Raw genomic sequence first — 19,625 nt, forward strand, 5'->3', positions numbered from 1 at the left:
ATGCTGCAGTGAGATCGCGCGGCCTTCGACAATAGCCAAAGCTAGTGCGTGAAAAACGGCTGCCGACTAATCTGCTCCCGTTGAGTAATTTTTAACGAACATCCGCACCTCCGTGAAAAGTGTTGAGTGACATTGAATGTGGATAAACATGAGACGTGAGAATGGAAACTCAAATAAAAGCGCACGTCACTATCAGGGCTACACCTTCAGGACTTTTCCAGTCAGCACACACTGATTGGAAAATTGGCACCGGTGGCCAAAATTCAAACAACGTCACCACTTGACGTTGACTTAGCACTTAGCACTCAGTGTGGCAGCTTGCTCAAAGACAGAAAGGTCACCTAGTCACCTGCACACCAGTCAGCGAATATGTAACTATGTGTGGCATTCAGGGTTTTCTGTTGTTTGTTGGTGTTGTTTGTTCATTTTTACTGCGCATCACGGTCTCGGATCGAATCTGACCGGTGCCAGTGCTGACTGTGGCCAACAGTCCCCAGGCTTCATGTCTCCAAAGGGATGTATGGGAATCATTAAATCAGGGGGGATAGCAGTGTTCATTGCGCAAGCAACCCCCCCTGCTGGCCATCCATGCACCCGTGGCTCACACATGAATGATTAGGTCTCCTCCGCCCCTATTGTTCACATATACAGCTTGTGACTGTGGTGTGAAAAGAAGCATCTGGCTGACACCATGTGTTTCAGAAGAGAACCACAAGCCATCTTCACTCTCCCGAGCCAGCAGCAGGGAGCGTATATGAGCAGCTTGTACAGTAGTTTGTGAATTGTACATAACGAATCCGGGTGGGATTGGAGATGTCAATTTTTCAAATAAAAAAAATTAATAAAACAAATAAAAACAAAAAAAATGAAAAAAAGGCCTGTAGGACTAGATTTCCAAAGGATTGATGTTCTAAAATAAAGAAAGAAAGTAAACAGCTAAAATTAACACGTTTAAAAAGTGATTAATCCATATATTGTGCACCTGAGTCCTGGTCGGAATACTGGATGGTCGAGGGGGTAATACGTAATACCACCTCCTTCCTCCAGGGGCTTAGACCAGAGTCCCTCCACAATCCAAAGGACTGTTCTGAAGCAACGTAAAAACCCACAAGACGCGTTTGATGAAACACATTCATTCTGTTAACTATTACACCGCCATCCCCCATAACTAATATTTGGGGGGAAATATTGCAGAGGCCCAGTGAAATTACCAAATAAGAAGGGAAGATATGTCCACGGGACATTACTGGAGGAATGCATTTTAAATTTGGGTCTTGCCTCAGAGAAGCATTATTATTGCTGCCCTCTAGAGGGACAGCATGTAATAGGATTACATTTTATTGGAGCCATCACAACCCCCAGCCTTGCTTCTTATTCATAGCCGGTCACTAGATTTGCTGTTTGCCCATTTGGCCACAGTGGAGAAAATAACCCTTATGATAAATTGCACGCATGTGAATATGGTATGCAACTATGATTCAAAATAAGAAACACTCTCCCCATATTTTTTGAGGAGCACAACCTATCAAATGCACTTCTTAAAATGAAAATTATATTCACATTATATATATATATATAGGCTCCTGTGTGTTGCATCTGGAAATGAATTTTTCCATATCTACAGTGCATTCTCAGTCTTCACATTAAATTCTTATTCTTACATTTTGTTTTATATTTCATCCTTTACTTTCTTCATTTGGGTGCTCACTTTGAAATAAACACATTAGGCATTTAGCAGACATTCTTATCCACAGTGATTTACACAGCTTACTTTAGTTACACACAACCCATTTACAACGCTGGACATTTCACCGTAGCAATTCTGGCATTCAAGTGCCGCAAAAAAATATTTCAACCTTAATATTCTTTTTTTTTTTTGTTTTGAAAAAAGACAATTGCAGAATGCGACGGAAAAGTCAGACGTTGTGGCGATGCCGCCCATTTAGTTCGATGTCATTGGAGAGGCTGGGAGTGCTGAATGCCTCAGAAAACTTTGAGGCCAAACAGCTTGATTTCAAATAAACAGAGCATGCGATCCATGCATTGAGGCAAACAAAGTCACTTGGCAACAGCAATACAAATAGAAACATTAATTAAGGCAGCACCACTCACAGCACATCACCGTTTCTGTCTGAAGGTAAAATAGATTAGCGGGAAAGCATAAATTACCTGTCTGCCAGATCACCATGCCCAGATATAATGGATTTAGCATACCTACAAACGGTACAACAGTTTAATTTCTGGTGTGACCTCAGCTGGCTCCTGACCCACATTGGTTCTTTTAGGGGAAAATCCATGAAGTACCTGTATGCCAGATCACCACACCCAGATATGATGGATTTTCCATACCACACAAACAGAACAAGTTTAATTTCTGGTGTGAATCCATCTGCCTCCTGAACCATATTGGTTCTGTTAGGGGGAAATCTACATCTGTAAGCAATCTAAATAATTGGTTCACCAAAAAAAAAAAAAAAAAAAAAAACCCTGCATCACCGTTTTCCCTTTCTGACTGGGGCTGGCTTTCATCCCGGTAAAAGCACTGACTCCACTCGACTCCACTTCCAAAGAAATACCCAGCACCAAGCTATCAGACACTTTCTGCAACATTTAGTACTGCATTCAAATGTTTTTATGGTATGAGGGTGAAACCTAGGTCTCTCTAGGGTAGAAGGCCTGCCTTAAACATTGTAAGGTTAAGATAGTCCGTCCAGGAGACAGAAACACAAACCCCATTGCCAGTCCCAATATTGGACCATGTTTACATGTTTTGCTTTATCTATGGCATATAAATAAAAATAACATTAAATTTAAGAAATATGCCTTTGTTTAAAAGACAAGCTCAATTACTTTTTTTTTCTTAAAGCAATAGAAGATTGTATAAAATGATATGATATTATGAGAACTGAAATTCAGTAAACATGATTTCATGCGATAACTGACCTTCACACAAAATTAATTTAGATGGTTTAGATGTTAGATGTTTCACTGGCACGTCACTTCCTGTGTAGTCATGGATTGACTATAGCGTAGTGTTTAGTTGATGAAACCATAAAGCAGCCCTTTTTTATAAAGAAGGGTCCATTAATAAGGTCGCCGTTAAACGAATGCACGTGCAAGGGAAATACAAGAAAACATTCCCCCAAATCATTCATCAATTTAGAACTAATGACCACAATCAACAGGTTGCACGACCTCCTTAATGTGTGTTTTGCCAGTTCCTACTTCTGAAACGGACATGAAGAGATGAATGTTTAACTAAGACACGACCAACAATCTATATAATTGTCATCATCTGCTCCCTTTCCCTCGCTGGCAAAGAAACACTCCATCCATTTGCAGAAAGCGCCCGAGGGAACGTTACATCAAAACTAATCATAACGATTAAAATCAGCTTTTCCGTGCAAGAGGAAGGCAATCCGCACACTGGAGGAAGGAGTGACTGTTAAAAGCCGGAAAATTGCTAGATCTTTTGTAATATGTATACATTTTTGGGAGGAATAAAAAAACATTCTAAATAAGGCCAATGCAGTGCCTTTGTGTTCTGTTAATTCAACTAGAGTTTTATTTTGCAGATCGGTCTAGGCTGGGTAGAGGCATGAGCTAATTGTATCCTGATCTTTGCCTTAAGGGGTTTCAAAGCCCTGGAGCAAGTATTCTCAGTATTTTGTTCTGTCTACCTAAGCCAAGCTATTGCATTTCTCTCTAGTGTTGCGAGGGAAGCAGATCGCGGGCGAAATCGGAGGAAAGGAGAGGTGAAAAATACTTGATGCTTGTCGTTGTTTCAGGTAAGAACAGCTAAATGCGTTTTGCAATTATTTGCTGAGGCTGGTAAGGCTGGGACAGTTAGCGCGCAGCCGCTTTTACGCATGTGCCACGAGAGAAGCGCCACAGTTCTAACAGAAAAAAATATTTAACCACTTCCTGGGAAATGTTGGGTGTTTTAGTCGCTGTAGCTGTCTTTAAATCCCTGTTACAGAATTCAAAAGTCGTGCATTATTCGCCTGGAATTCGCTCGCCCTTCGAACGAGAAACCATTGCGCCCTCGGTCTAAATTAACTACGGGCACGACGCTAAAGCTCCGAAAACAAACTAGTTCTTCATTTTCTTGTGTGCCTTTCCTATACACTATCATAGCGACTTTTATTTTAGGGCAGTTGCTTTGCCCTATCTTTGATTGTTCGCTACCAGTTTCGTGTCCTGTGTGTCCTAGATCTGTTAATGAAAGGCGCCATTGTGGAGTAATTTTGCCTGAGGGTTTTTTTTTTTTTTTTGTAATTTTGTTAGACAGGAGGCACCCATTACACGCACGTCAATGCTAAATCCATGAATCACCTCTTAGTACTTGCCGTCCCTTTGTAGAGACTCCCCGACCATTTATTTTACCTACAGAAAGTGTATTTTTATGCCCGAGAGCACGGTCCCCAGTGCCGTTTTCCTCAGGAATTACAACGACAGACCAGTCTTGCTGGACACAGAATGCGTGAGCCGAAAGTAATGACAAAGAAACTCGCGTCTTTTCTTTTTATGTTTGAAGTTGAGCAAAATGAAACTCGCTATACATTTGAATGTTCCCTAGCAAGTCGACGTGGACGGAATTAAAGTCGTCGTTTGGTTATGGCGTGGGACTTTTATAACAGATAAACGGTGTTTGGCTAAACCTACTTCGGATCGGTTTGGATTGAGATGTCCTGAATTCAAGGCATGTTTTTAAAAAATTGTATGTTTCAGAGTAGGCTAACTACTATGTATCTTCATTATTTACAGTGATGCTGATCAACTAGCATACCAATTCATTATTCTGCTGTGTGACTGGTACGCATGTGTGACTTTCCTACACGTTTTCAATCACGTCAGAGTGATAGCTGAAATTGTACTCTACTTAATGACGCTGTGTGAACAAAGTTAAAGAGATATTCATCTCTGCGTTCCTTACTCATTTCTTATCGTTGCGAGTTCGGAGTGAGATATCTAACTTTTGTCATCTGACCATTACACGGACTATTCTTCCGTGCTACTTATTTCGTTTACTTAGTTCGATGGAGTTTGCAGTGAATCTGACTGGGGTGACGGCCAGTTTTCTTTGATTGTACATTGCAAACGTAACCGCTGTCTCTGAATGGACTACACGTTTGCTGGCTTACAGTAGCATCAGTTGGGGGTTTTGGACTTGGAACCGTTGTAGGTTTTCATCCCGTGCGATAGGTGAGGCTCTTCTATTTATAGTGTCCCTGGACGAGGGTGCAATATGTGCATTTTTCCCCCCAGAGTCCCAAATCCCTGCATATGTGTGCATGCACATACATCCTCCCTGCATCAACTTTGTAGATGTGTTCAGCTGGGAAGATGTAACCAAGCCAGAGCTCCTGAGTTGTACTTCGGTTCTGTACTTGCTGTAGAGAAGGTCGAAAGTAGAAAACCAATTCAGTGACATTGGTTGGTGATGTTGCCTAACCTGTTTGAATGAGGAACATTTTGACATAATGCCCTAAAAAAAGCTGTACAGCGCATTTGATCATGGCCAATTTGAGCCCAACCTAGCTTTGGGGAGACAATCTCAAGTGTGAGAGTTGTCACCATTGCTCATGATTAAATCTGGACCCGCAATGCCTAATCTGTGGGGTTTGCTCTCTATTTGAACACCTTCACACGCCGATTCAGCTGGGAGAAACACTACCTACCTTGGAGGGCAAATGTATTGATATTGTTGAGAGAAGATTGGGTGTGCGTTTAGCCTAACAACACGGTGCGGAAATAGCCACATTGCTTTGGACTGTAGCATTTCTAGTTGTCAGCAAAAGGCAAAGTTGCATTTTGTGATTGCGACTGTGGCTGAAAGTGTGAAAATGCCAAGAGACTACTCTGCCTTTGTGGGAAAGCAGTGGCTGTTTGTGGAACGGTTTGAACAGCCTACGTTAGAAACCTGTGCTCCCACCTGTGCTTCCCACGGTAGCGCAGCACAGAGGAGGTGAGTTCTGTTTCTTCACAGCGGCACAGCTCTAAGTATTTTGCTCTTGAACCACACTGTTCTTTATAGCGCCCCCACCCTCCCCTCCCAAATTCACTGTAAATTCATAAGGGAGCAAATAAGCCTTCTTTCATGAGGCGCAGTCCTACACACTGTCTTTTCGTTTGTTTTTTGCTTTTACACACAAGCCAAGAAATATTTGTGGAAACATGCCCACCGTTTCTTCACATTCCCCTCAGGGATTCCCCTACTCGCTAGTGATTAAAGAATTGCATTCAAAAACTGTATGTGTCTTTTTTTATCGGGAAAAAAACCCTATATCTCTGCTTTCTGGCTGCTCTTATCGCTGTGCGTACAAACCGCATACAGATGAGCAGTGGAATCTGGCGGTGCCCTGAAAGGGCTAAAACTCTAACGGCAACTAATTGTGAGTTAGGTTCTGAGGCCTGGAACTTCTCCTACACGTTTTAAGGCGCGCACGCAGGCCAGTAGTATGAGTCATCTTGGGTGAAGTTTCTGCAGGGGAAATAAAAATGTAAAAAAAGAAAAAAAGTCTCTTAATCCTTTCTTGTTCATTCAATGTTGGTCTAGCGCTAAGCCCAGTGAAGGCTTTACAGGATGAACTGATGGAATAAGATTAACAAGTACAGGTAACTGAGGGGTGGTTGTCCACGTAGAGGATTGTAGGATTTTGATGTCTGATGCATTTGGTTTTTGTGTGGCCACCTCATTTCATTAAATTCATTAAATTCTAGATTAATTAACAGGTTCTATTGCAGTTTATGTAAAGCACTTATTGAATTGTATTTTATGTTTAGGCTTTTTGTAGGTTTTAGATTCCGTTTGTGTAAAAATCGCTTTGTGTGCTTCTCTAATTTGCCAGTGAATCTATTACAGAAACAAATTTTGATGCCTGTGCATTTATTACAGGAACTGAAAATTTGCAGCAAGTGTTCCATTATTCAGAATGGATTTTCACTTGCAAAAGCTGTACATAAATGTCTCAAGTTTATGTGTTTGGTGTTGGACGTGTCCTCTGAGCTGTCAGAAGATGTAAACTTGCGGAGATGTTCTCTCCTCACCAGACTTTGACTGGTTCTGGTAGAGGGTGGAATCGATGCCCAGGCAAGCTGCTAAGGTTGCTGTACAGAATGACGTTGCATGAAGTTATGTGTTGATCTTGGCATTAGAGAGTGTTTATGTATGTTTATATGTCCGTGCGTTAAAGAATATTGAGTACTGCATTTCTGCTGCAGCTGCATTAATAAAAATCAGCCTCTCTAGAAATAATGCAGATGTGCTTGGAGAGAGGATGGATAAATAGTTCTTGCGTCCCAGAAAAAAAAGTAGCTGAGGAAGTCGGTTGTAATGTAGTGGAAGAGAAAACAATTGCAATTATATTGCATTTTGGCATTTAACAATTGCTTGTGATTTACGTAAATGCATCAATAAGTCCATTGATTACATGCAGCAAATCCAGAGACTGCTGAGGGATTTTAGGGATGGAAAATCAAGTTGAGTCTGATGACTTTCAGTAGCTATTGTAATCGTTTGTGGTTGTGGTCTAAGCCTGATGACTTCTAAGACCTGTTGCAAATGTTTTTGTTGCTGAGATTGATCGGAGATTACTCTCTGACCGTTTAAAACCACGATCGCATGGCCTTTGATGCCCGATCTAACCGTTCCAGCTCCGATTGATGTTCATCAGTGGAATGTAACCATTCAGCTGAGAACATTTTTGAGGCTCAGAAGTTTTTCCAAGTAGCCTTTGTTCCAGAAACTTAGCTGCAGATTTGTCCTGTGTGGTTGGAGAAACCATTCATATCGAGTTTCCAGTTAAATAATGTAGACAAGCTGTACTCAAAACACTTGTGTTTAATGGACCTGAGCTTGGTTTGAAATCAGCGGCTGTCTGTGTCTGCATACACACGGGCTGTAATGTTTGCGCAGTACTTTGAGCCCTTTGAAAATAAGATAAAGGATTGAATGCTATGCATTTGAATAACTGCAGGCGCACATGGGCAGACAGAAGAGCTAGTCTTACTTCCTGTTTCCCAGAGTGCATGCCCCAAAGTCATGGCATTGCATCTGCATTCTTACGCAACACACCAGCTTCAAGACCAGGCCCAAGCCCTCTTAGTGAAACACTGGAAGCTATCGACCAAAGGTACTAAAGGTACTACTACTCAACATTATTATTGTTGTTGTTGTTGTCATCATCTAAATGATGCATCTAATTATTTAGGAGACTTCTCTTCTTTACAAAAGTATACTTCCAGTTGTCTGCTATCTTTGTTATAGCCGTGGAATTAGTTGTAGTTGCCAACACTAAGGCAGATCATTACCCATTGATAATTCCAGCCTTTAAAGTCCAGTGTATTTTCCTGTACAATGAAGGTGGTGGGTTGGCTCAGGGATAGGGGATCCTGGATCTGCAGTTCCCAAAGATGTTTATGGATTTTTGGTAAATTACAAGCTTCTGATCATACAGTTTCATAAATTTGTTTCAAGTCTTAGTCTTAAAGTGGCACCTCATCGGTGAAATGCCAGGTACCTCCGGCACTTGCACCTGCATTCTTAAAGACTGATAAGGAATCCAGATTAGCAGTTATTGGGTTTGGACAGAGCCAAAACCAGAGTCATTTCTGGTCCTCCAAAGACCTGGGTTTCCTATCCACACGTCCGACTGTGCATTATATTTTCTTCAGTAAAGACCCTGCTTTTGTCTGTTCCTGTGCTTTTCATCTGTAACTCATTATGTAGCTGTAGAAGGAGCAGGCCATGGTCTGCCTCCGATGAATTACAGACGCAATTCATTAAAATTGGGGGGAAAATGCCTTCAGGCAGTTGGGACAAACAGTGGTGAAAGAAAAGGAACAAGCTCAGGGCCCACTAACCCTGGTCCTGGAGGGCTACAGATTGGGGTTGTTTTCATTGCTGTTCAGTGCTTAGTTGATTCATCAGAGTAGTGGATTACGGAGTTAACTCACATCACCTGGTTCCTCGGGATGAAATTGGTTGCTCATTTTAAGGTGAAACGAAGCAGACCTATGACCTTCCCCAGAATAGTAGATCTACAATCCTACCCTAGAACTAGCTGGTATCCCAGAGGGTCAATGAGGAAGATTATGGTGCACTCAAAATGAAACTAAGAGGAAGAGGAGGTTCCCAGTGGTACTCAGTAGGCGCACACTGGACCACAGACAGCACTCTTGTCAAGATGCACAACATTCTTACTGAGGTTCCAAAACTACAATTCCAGGTTAAATCCCTCCTGTCTGGACTTCTGCTAATACGTTCCGGGTCATTTATTGTGCTTGGGCAGATTAAATAAAGCGAACATCTGGTTAAATGCATCTCTGCTTACAGATTTCGCCATCAGTGGGCTGCAGGGCCTTATAAATATGCCCTATGCAGACCAACATAAGCTGGGAAGCCTGTCTACTTTCTAATAGTACAGCAGCCTACTGCCGGGATACTCAAATATGGCTCCTGAGGAAAGAAGGTTTTCTTTTTTACCTGATCGGTAAATGATTGGTTTATGTCACCAATTGGCCAGAAATGCCACTCACCAGGTGTCTCAGGTGTAATCAGTCCCCGATTTGAGGAAAAGAATGAAAGCCAGTCTGACTTCATTATTTGGTTTCCCTTGTCTTGCTTTTACAGGACTATATTCAGAACACTCATTGGTCTCATTAACACCTGTATTTAACTGGAAATTTAATTGGACGGTTAATTAAAAGTTGTCAAGGCTAAATAGAGTTTATGAAAAATTGACCCCAGGGAATGCAGCATTACATACCCATTCCAATCGCAGAAAGAGAACTCCTTTCTTGTTTGCAGTGATGACCTGGGTGTATCAAAGTGGATAGAGAATGCAAGGGTTTGTTTAGCCAATCAGATTTAAATGTTGAGAAAAAAGGATCTGCCAAATTTAGCAAAACTTTGAAATAAACTATTTGGAATTAACAAGGAATGATGAAAGGGTTATTTCACAAAACACGGTTCATGAGAAAGTGAGTTAGGTCGTTTGGAAATACTTCATTTTACAGACAAAATTTGATTGTAGGACGGCCGGCATTATTTCAAAACATTTCCAGAAGTTACTGTGAGATTGAAAAAGTATTTGCACCTTCCTAATTTCCTCTTATTGCATATTTGTGACACTGAATGATTTCAGATCTTTAGACAAAATGCAATATTAGACAGTAGGAAACTGAGTAAAAACAAAACACTTTTTTAATTATGTCATTTATTTAATGAAAAAAGTTATCATACACCAACAACCCATTTATCACCAATATTTAAAAGAAGTAATTGCCCCCTTAGTTACTCAATCAACCAATTAACTGAATTTAATTGATAATAAGATTAATCTGATTGAACACAGCTAGGCTTGATTGCAACCAGCCTTGTTGCATCTAAATCTCACTTATTTTGAACCTTACCATCACAGTGAAGTAGTCACCGTAAAGTTTGGCACACTATGCTGCGATCTAAGGAAATTCCAGAAGAAATGAGAAAGAAAGTTGTTGAAATACATCAGTCTGGAAAGGGTTATACAGCAATTTCTAAGGCTCTGGGTCTCCACCGAACCACAGTGAGAGCCATCATCTTCAAATGGAGAACACTTGGAACAGTGATAAATCTTCCCAGGAGTGGCCGGCCTGCCAAAATTTATCCAAGGGTGCAACAACAACCCGTCCAAGAATTCACAAAAAGCCCTAGAAGAACATGCAAAGAACTGCAGGCCTCTCTAACCTCAGTTAAGGTCAGTGTTTATGACTCCACAATAAGAAAGAAGGGCAAAATGGGATTGATGGGAGAGAGTAGCAAGGTGGAAACCACTGATGAGCAAGAGAAACATCAATGCTCCTCTCACGTTTTAGTCAAAAGTGGAACTTTTTGGGAAACTGGTTTGGTTTTGTATGTATGGATGTAAAGAAAATACAGCATTTCACAGGACATCACACTAACGGTCAGATATGGTGGTTGTAGTGTGATGGTATGGGGATGCCATTATTGAAGGAACCATGAATTGCACTCTGTACCAGATAATTCTTAAGGCGAATGTCTGCTCATCTGTCCATGAGCTGAAGCGTAATGTTGTTTTATGCAGCAAGACTAAACAAGTCCACCTCTGAATGGCTGAAAAGAAACAAAAATTTTAAAGTGGCCTGGACAGAGTCTTGACCTGAACCCGATAGAAATTCTGTAGACCTGAAACGAACAGTCCATGCTCACAACCTACCAATTTATCTGAAATAAAGCAGTGGGATATGATGTGAAAGACTGATATAAAATTATGGGAAGAGTTTCAGTTATTGCTGCTAAAGGTGGTGCAACCACTTATTAAGTTTAAGGGGGCAATTACTTTTTTTTAACATGGTATGAGTATTTGATAATTTTATTTAATAAATGAAATTATTTTAAAAATGTGTTTTGTGTTTGCTGAGGTTACCTTTGTCTAATATTACATTTTGTCTAAAGATCTGAAACAATTCATTGTGAGAAATATGCAATAACCGAGAAAATGAGCAAGGGAAATACTTTTTAATGGCACTGTACCCAGCACTGTACCACTTTGTGAACCTGTGTACAGTGATTTATGTATGTATTTTGTGTTTCATGTAGGATAACCAATCTAGCATGTCCAGGCCCATGGCAACACGATCACCTGTATCTCCACTGAGTAGCCAGGGCATCCCGACCCCTGCACAGCTCACCAAGTCCAACGCGCCTGTGCACATTGACGTGGGCGGCCATATGTATACCAGCAGCCTGGCCACGTTAACCAAGTATCCCGAATCCAGGTAAGAGTCCGGATACGGCTTCACCATTTATATTTATTCATAGTATACTCTCTCGTTTAGTATAGTATTGGATAGTACAATGTTGTAGGATTCTTACGGTTTTTGGAACGGTACCTTGTCCTTGATATATATTTTGAATCGGCATTTTTCAGTGCATTATCGGCGAAAACGACAGGCCTGTTTCAACTTTAATGCGTCAAATAAGCAGCCAGATATGATGCGCGCGAGCCCACGGACTCGCGGAGCATGTCACGCGCTCAGGCTGTTCGCAGTGATCGCACGCTCCGAGCTGAGCTGGCGTATGAAGGAGAGCGCCCGCGGGCCGGTGGGCGGGGGCTAGCGGCGAGCTGATGCCGTAGCTCAGTGGATGTGACGGTTCCGACGTTTCGATCTCGTTAAAAGGACAGGGACACGCTACGGGGCACGAGACGCATGCTTTGTCACGTTCGGGGATGACTCCTGGAGTCCCGTGGTTCAGTTCGCTAACATTTCCTGGTATTTTAAAAGGGTTAGTCAATCTTGATGGCATGGTAGCCATCCACAGCAATGACAGGTTTTTCAGAATCTTGTGTTTTTTGTTTTGTTTTTATGGAGTCGTGTAAAAGAGTTGTGCTTTCCCACGCAGCACTTATGGGAATTGAATGAGTCACTGCAGAAATGGATATTATGGTGTTGTCTTTTTTTCCAAGGAAAGACCATGTGCAGTCGACCTTGGTGGAGGTGTTTTTTTGGAAAGCTTTGTCAATCTGTGGGTTCTATTGATTGAATCAGTGGTTGCGATTATATAGTTTTAAAAAAAATGTCCTTCCCAAACAGGATTCTCACAACACACACACAGTATCATGTTAAGCAGAATGACAACGGCACCTGCAAAATATAAAAATGGAATGGACGATTACAAAGAATAAAATCAGCAAAGTATGAATGATTTATTTTTGTTAATCTGTCAGATGTCCCAGCAGCATTAAAACAAAGTATCCAGGGCAGGGCCATCTGGATGGGTGGATCCTTATAGCCCGGGTTCCCTTAAGCAATGCCCCAGGCTGGCATCTTGCCCCAACAGCCCATTACCAGATGGCACTGACCACTTTATCAGGTCATCCCCATTATTCCTATGCTTTGTCTCTGTCTTGCATGTCAATCACAGTCCTGTGTAAATCACATAAAATACAATTCATGCGCACAGCCGCATAAATGCTGTATCCTGTATAATATAAAACACAATCCCGTAAAAAGGGAAGACCAGAGTTTCAGCTAAACATAGTAAAAAAAGAAGTAAATATGCTCACTCCTAAAGGGATATTTTCTGATTCTGTGTCTATCCCCGCACACAGAATTGGTCGGCTCTTCGATGGCACAGAGCCCATCGTCCTGGACAGCCTCAAACAGCACTACTTCATCGACAGGGACGGCCACATGTTCCGGTACATTCTCAATTTCCTCAGGACCTCCAAACTCCTCATTCCTGACGATTTCAAGGTCAGTCCAAAATCTCCCCCGGCGCTCTCCGACAGCCGTCGGACCAGCTCTGGTTATGTCTCTGTATGAGTGTGTGTTCCCTGTTAGGCATACGTGGGCTAAGAGGGTGTGGGGTGGGTGTAATGTAGGACAGGGGAAATGGGAAGTGGGGTGGTAGTGGGAGAGGCTAAATTTAAATTTAAATTTAACACGGGGTAATTCACTCGGTGACGGTCCTCTACATACAGACCAGAATAGTATATGAATCCCCCATTAAGGGGGGGGGGATGGTGGTGGGTTAAAAATCAGCATTCTTCAGAATTATTCATTGAAAAAAAAAAAGGGACCCCTCATGGCTGCTGGGTGGCTCATCCATTTATGGCACTGATCCAGTGTCCCCTTGGTCCTGTATCAAATCCCCATTGGCTGTAGTGCCCAACGGTTGGTGGCATGGCCATGTCGATTCATAAGCAAGCGTTCTACATTGGTCAGTACGATGCCCGAGACCTGCTTGGCAGTGTCTCGGGGGAGAGCCGTACCTCTCTGAACTCTCCTGAATCAATGCAATGAGGCTAGTTTACGAATGACATCTGGGCTTTCCTAATCAGGAGAGAAAGGGAAAACATCCTCTGCATGTACTTGCAGCTCCAAAGTGTCATCCCCCCCATAGAAAGGTAATATTATAACAGTGTGTCTTCAGACACAAGAACCAAACTACAAAGAATATATTGATTCCTGTGCATGCAATGATATATCCATATCATTTTCTAATGGGCAGTGGATTTAGAATGTAGTGTGTGTATATATACATTGCAAATGTATTCTTTGGATTCCGGGTTCTATATTCTGGAATGTATATCTTATTAACGGTTGTGATTTAATGGCTCGGTGCCTTAATTGTGTTTTAATGTGTCGGGCCCAAGGATTAGTGTGACCGTGGCAACGGCGATAATCGGATCCAATCATTGCCGGGAAGCCGGTTCTCCTACCGCGCGCGCTCTTATATCAGGCATATGTTTGCAGTTTGTGAGTCCGAAGGTGGTAATTTCACTCTTAATTATCAGTGTGCCCTGGGGGAGCGCGAATGACCGCATGAGCTGATTGGCTACTCTCCGAGGGACTGATAATGCAGAACTGCTTCGGCTAAAGGAGCCATTTTGTAAAGGAACGGGGATATATGAATATGAAGTTCGTAACCTAAGAAAATCATATGGAATTGCCATTTTGTAATTGAAGAAATCGGTTTTTAGGCAAATTTTTATCCTCTCCTGTCTGTGCGACCTGATTGACTGCAGCCAGTTATACAAGGATATGCATATATCTAGAAAGGGCCAGTGTGGGTGCACACATTTGATTCTACTAATCAAGGTGCTTAGGAAAGACTCTAGTGGTTGATTAGTAGAATCAGGTGTGTGCACCCACACTGGCCCTTTCTGGGTAAGACTTGGAACCCCAGCTCTAAAGCATGAAAAGCACATAATTAAGAAAAATTGTTAAAATTCTGTGATTGCAGTTGAGGTTGGAATGAAAACCAACATACACAGTGGTCCCCCAGGACTGAATCTGAGAACCACTGACATACAGGACATGGTTGAGTGCATAAAGGTGTCATGATGTGGTGCCGGTCTCTCTGCTGCCCCCTGCAGGACTACAGCCAGCTGTACGAGGAGGCGCGGTACTACCAGCTGCAGCCCATGCAGGCGGAGCTGGAGCGCTGGCGGCAGGACCGGGAGCTGGGCCGGACGTCGCGGCCGTGCGAGTGCCTGGTGGTGCGCGTGGCGCCCGACCTGGGCGAGCGCATCACGCTCAGCGGCGACAAGGCCCTCATCGAGGACATCTTCCCCGAGATCGGCGACGTCATGTGCAACTCGGTCAACTCCGGCTGGAACCACGACTCCACCCACGTCATCCGCTTCCCGCTCAACGGCTACTGCCACCTCAACTCCGTACAGGTGAGACGGGCCGCCAGCGCACACCTGCCGTCAGCTGCAACCCCTCCCCCGTTATCTCTGCCCTGTTTATTTCAAATCTTTTAACCGCCTATTCCTCAGCTTACAGTGGTATATATGAAAGCATATTTAGATTATTCTGTTTAATGAAATTATGACAAATTAAACATTCAGTGGGATTTACGATTCAAGAGGTGTGAAGCTATTTGTGCTCTTTTTTCAGAATGCTCAATGGGCATTTTACTGGCCCTTTGCCCCCTAGTGGTAATAACCGGTACTGGTGTTCGCTACTGGGGGAGCCAAGCCGTCAGCCAGTTAAAATAAGATCAGAGAAGATAACATTTTATTAATCCCCAGGGGTTAAATTTGGGTGTTACTGCAGCAGAGAATGAATACAAAAGAAGCAGAAAAAAGCAAAGTATACGTAGTATACATACATTACTGAAAGAGAGAAGGGAGAGAGGAAAGAATGGAAGAGTGAGACCGAAAGAGAGAGAGAGCAAGAGAGTAATGGAGAGAGATGATGTTGTTGCTTTATTATTATTGCCAGATTTGTTTTTTGGGAGGTCTCATCTTTTAAATTCCATGTTGTGCTTTCACTCCATCTTCTGGCACTGTAGGAAAAGATAATAAAAGACAGTCGTATTGCACAGCGCCCTGAAACAGCCCCTCCTGCACACAGTGTGCTCCTCTCGTATTCATACTCCTCTCTGGACTCGCTCCCTTCTGGGGCTGGCCTTGAAGCTCGTCTCGAGCGGTCATCCCCAGACCGCACCCCTCGCACCCCAAAACAGCCACTTGGGTGCACAGCGTGTCTCTGCTGTTCTGTTACTCCAGCACAGATGCATGCTGGGCCTCTCTCTCTCTCTCTCTCTCTCTCTCTCTCTCTCTCTCGGAGCTTGGAAGGAGCAGGCAGGGACGTGCTGTACCGAGTCCTGCCGTAATCCTGCTAGGTTATTAAAACCCGCTGCCGCCGGGCCACTGTAGCTGCACTAATGGAGAGGAGATGGAGATCGCCGGGGGGGTGGGGTGGGGGGGGAGGGAGAGAGGGGGGGCGCAGATCTTTGTAGTTTGGCACGCGGTATGGCCGCCGAAGGCCGCCGCGCTCCTGAGAATGCCAACAGTGCCACGGATTACCCACAATGCACCCCGGGGGCTCTCTAATGGAATGTGATCTCCAGGCCCCCCGGTGATGTCTGCGAATGTCTACAAGGCAGCAGCGTTTGGCTGTCGTGTGCGCATGCTGGGGCCCTGCTGCACAGCTTCTCGGGGTTTATTAGGGAGAGGGAAAGCAGTCTGCAGAAACAGAAATGCTGCACTCCATAACTTTTTTTTCTCAGTCTATCTCTCAGTCCTCCCTGCCAGCTTTCATATCCATTAGTTATTAACATGACGTCCTGCTAATTAAAATTTTCATAATATGGCACTGAACAAAAAAAAAATTGGATATGCAAATTAACATTGCATTTTTGGTGTATTCTGGGTTGAGTTCTCAAACCTCAATCTGAGACCCTATGCTGTTCTGGTGAAGGGCAGTGTGCAGTTGCTGTAGCAGCGCTGTGCTCTTCTGTATGCTCTGGTTATAATGGTGTTTGCTCACGAGTCACTGTGCGTTCACTGTAACAACGCTACGTAGCACCGCGTGCGGTCGCTATGGCAACACCGCGTCGATGTGTGCACGGTAGTCATGACGACACGGCGCTCCCTGTGTCCCGCAGGTCCTGGAGAGGCTGCAGCAGCGCGGGTTCGAGATCGTGGGCTCCTGCGGAGGGGGCGTAGACTCCTCCCAGTTCAGCGAGTACGTCCTGAGGAGAGAGGTCAGGCGGGGACAGCGCTGTCCCTCTGTCATCAGGATAAAGCAGGAGCAGCTGGACTAGGGGCGGGGCCTGCCCCCTGTCCCACAACCTACGGACATTTCGGAAGCAGCCGGAACTTGGCGGCAAACGTCAGGATATGTTTTTTTTTTTTTTTCCGTTTAGTTTGTTTTATGTTTTGAAAATGAAGAACGACTGAACTTTCAAAAGAAGATTTTTTTTTTCTCCTGTCAGAACACAAAAAAAAGCATGTCATGAATCCTCAGGAGTCCTGTGATTGACAGCCAGTTGAAAAAAATTCCCTTCCCCCTCCCAGCGATTAGACCTGCTTGCAGGTTCCTAGATGAGAAGTTTGTTTTAAAACTTTGATATGTCAGATCACACCTTCTTTCCACATGTACAGCAGGCTATCACACTTCAGTCACACTTGACATGAGTCCCGTGTCTCTGTCTACCTGCTACTCGAGTGGATTACATGGACTGTGCATGATGTTCAGAAGTAAAAGTGGGTTTGACACGGGCTGGAATTTTCATATGGTTTGCTTTTTGTAAATGCAAGATCTGTGAGATCATAATGTCCTAAATTAGCAGATAATTCTGAGCAGGGAGCTGGTACAGGTGGTTCTGATACATTTGAAATTTCATAATTAAAAGGATAAAAAAAGCTTGAAAAATGTGATGTTTTATTCTGGTTGAAAAGAATGGGTAGTGATTAAGCGCTGGCAGAAACTGAATTTGAATTGCATGACCGGAATTTCTGTTTCGCTATTTGAAATTGAATGTCATGGTTTGAAATTGGATGTGGTCTAAACAGCATTCCATTTTCACTTTAAATTTTAAAGATTAAAAATTCAATTCGCTTTCAAATTCAGTTCTTGCAATTCAGTTTAAGTTTTCTGTAATGCACATCCATGTACTTGTAGAAAAAACAAGCTGCACATTCGCAGAGACCTGGACCGACTAAACAATATTCTCAGAAGTAGAACATATCTTTGAGAATAACGAGGGTTCTCCACCGCTGTGGACCGGAACTGCGTAGAACCGGTCAAACGGCTATTGAGAGACCTTGGAGAGGGAATTTCCTGCTGAAATCTGAGCAGCATGGAGCTCTCGCTTGTCTGCGATGACCGTGCTTTCCACACACTGCTTTACAAAACTGCTCTGCACTGTGTGTGTTCACCACTCTTAAATCAACGAGGTGAGTTGATTATATGTGTATCTGTACAGTATATGCACACTTTAAAAAAAAATTATTTTCGGTCTCGTCTTGGCTGTGACGGGGGAAGAAAGACAAAAACAGGCGAACGTTTCAGATGGATGCTGTTCCTGATTATTTCCTGGCCTGGCGTAGGAGAATCGTGAGAGTGGCAAACATCTGGGAGCCTGCAAGGCATTGGACGGGGCATAATTATACATGTAGTGTCTCTGTCATGACGTATCTTCTGGAGTTGTTTTTACTGTTGCCAAAATGGTTACATTCTTGCTTTATTTTAACCGTGCACGTGCATGCGTACACGCACAAGCAGACACGGTTGCGCAAGACGAAAAAAATCGTATTTCCCACCCATTTTGAGAACCAAAATGTCCTGGATGTGCATGTGTGTTCTCATCTGAGAATATGGTCATTTAACCTTGTCTATTCAAGCAACTGTACATAAACCATTATTGGAAGATTGAGGTCTCCTGAGTTGCAATCAGTGACATTACTGAGCTGTAATATTACAAGAACATACGTTAAATTCATACACTGTAAGCATCTCTCATTTTTTTTGTGCTTGATGTTTTTGTCCAAGGCGACTTCCACGGGCATTAAGGCGAACAGCATCACAAATACCCGGGCCGTACAGTAATGGCGGGGGTGTGGACAGCGAGAAGAGTTACGGCGGTACTTTAATCTCCCACGGGCGGGCGCGGCGTTTTTAATGATCCCTGCTCTGGCTCTTCAGGGGTGTCCATCCATCACCGCGATAAGTCAGGGGTTAATAAACTGCGGAGGGCAGACGCTCTCTCTCTCGCGGGCGAAAAAAAGAAGCGGGAGACAATGGAGGCCTTTCAGCGGAGCGGTAAATGCATTATCTGTCAGCGGCGCCGCCGCGGGCGGCCCGCGCTTTGTACCGGCCCCCGGGCCGGCATCGCTAATGCTAAGCTATGCGTTGGGCCTGCAGGCACAGGCACGGGCTCGGGCCCAGCGCAACCTGTCATCTGCTCAAGCATTCGGGAGCGCGGCGGAGTTTATTAATATATCTTTTTTTTTTAAAGAAAAAGCATAAATCGCGCCGGTTTCTTTGGCGCGGATGAAGCTCAAATTCAGAATGGCAAATTAAAATGAATTGAAGCAACCGATTATAAATAAATCAATAAATAAATAAATTATTGAGTCGCACAGACACGTTGCTCCAAAGTGGAACCAGTGAATGAGAGATGGTTACTCAGTCTTAGACTTAATTTCCCTCATAATTTAATAACACAATCCTAATTTAAAACTAAACTACGCGAGGTGCACTCTAAATTGCAATGCTGGTGTCTTTACAATGGCACACTATGCAGGCTGATGTTATGTGGAATCGTTTTGCTGCACATCATAAGGCTGTCCCTATCGCTTTTCGCGTCAGGCACATCTATG

The 19,625-nt window shown here is 43.4% G+C and overlaps 1 protein-coding gene across 2 annotated transcripts; it reads left to right on the forward strand.

Moving 5' to 3' along the window:
- The first annotated feature begins 3,218 nt into the window (after positions 1 to 3,218).
- Positions 3,219 to 17,676, forward strand: LOC135260789 (BTB/POZ domain-containing protein KCTD1-like). 2 transcript variants are annotated; one of them, XM_064346329.1, is made up of 5 exons: positions 3,219 to 3,788; positions 11,603 to 11,781; positions 13,116 to 13,260; positions 14,886 to 15,191; positions 16,907 to 17,676. In XM_064346329.1, exons 2-5 carry the CDS (start codon positions 11,618 to 11,620, stop codon positions 17,063 to 17,065), a joined length of 774 nt encoding a protein of 257 aa, XP_064202399.1. In that variant the 5' UTR covers positions 3,219 to 3,788; positions 11,603 to 11,617; the 3' UTR covers positions 17,066 to 17,676. The 2 variants fall into 2 exon arrangements, with proteins under 2 accessions (XP_064202399.1, XP_064202398.1); XM_064346328.1 differs by lacking the exon at positions 3,219 to 3,788 and adding an exon at positions 10,420 to 10,739.
- The last annotated feature ends 1,949 nt before the right edge of the window (positions 17,677 to 19,625 follow it).

The sequence above is a fragment of the Anguilla rostrata genome, chromosome 8 (genome assembly GCF_018555375.3).
Source record: "Anguilla rostrata isolate EN2019 chromosome 8, ASM1855537v3, whole genome shotgun sequence".
Taxonomy (NCBI): Eukaryota; Metazoa; Chordata; class Actinopteri; order Anguilliformes; family Anguillidae; genus Anguilla; species Anguilla rostrata.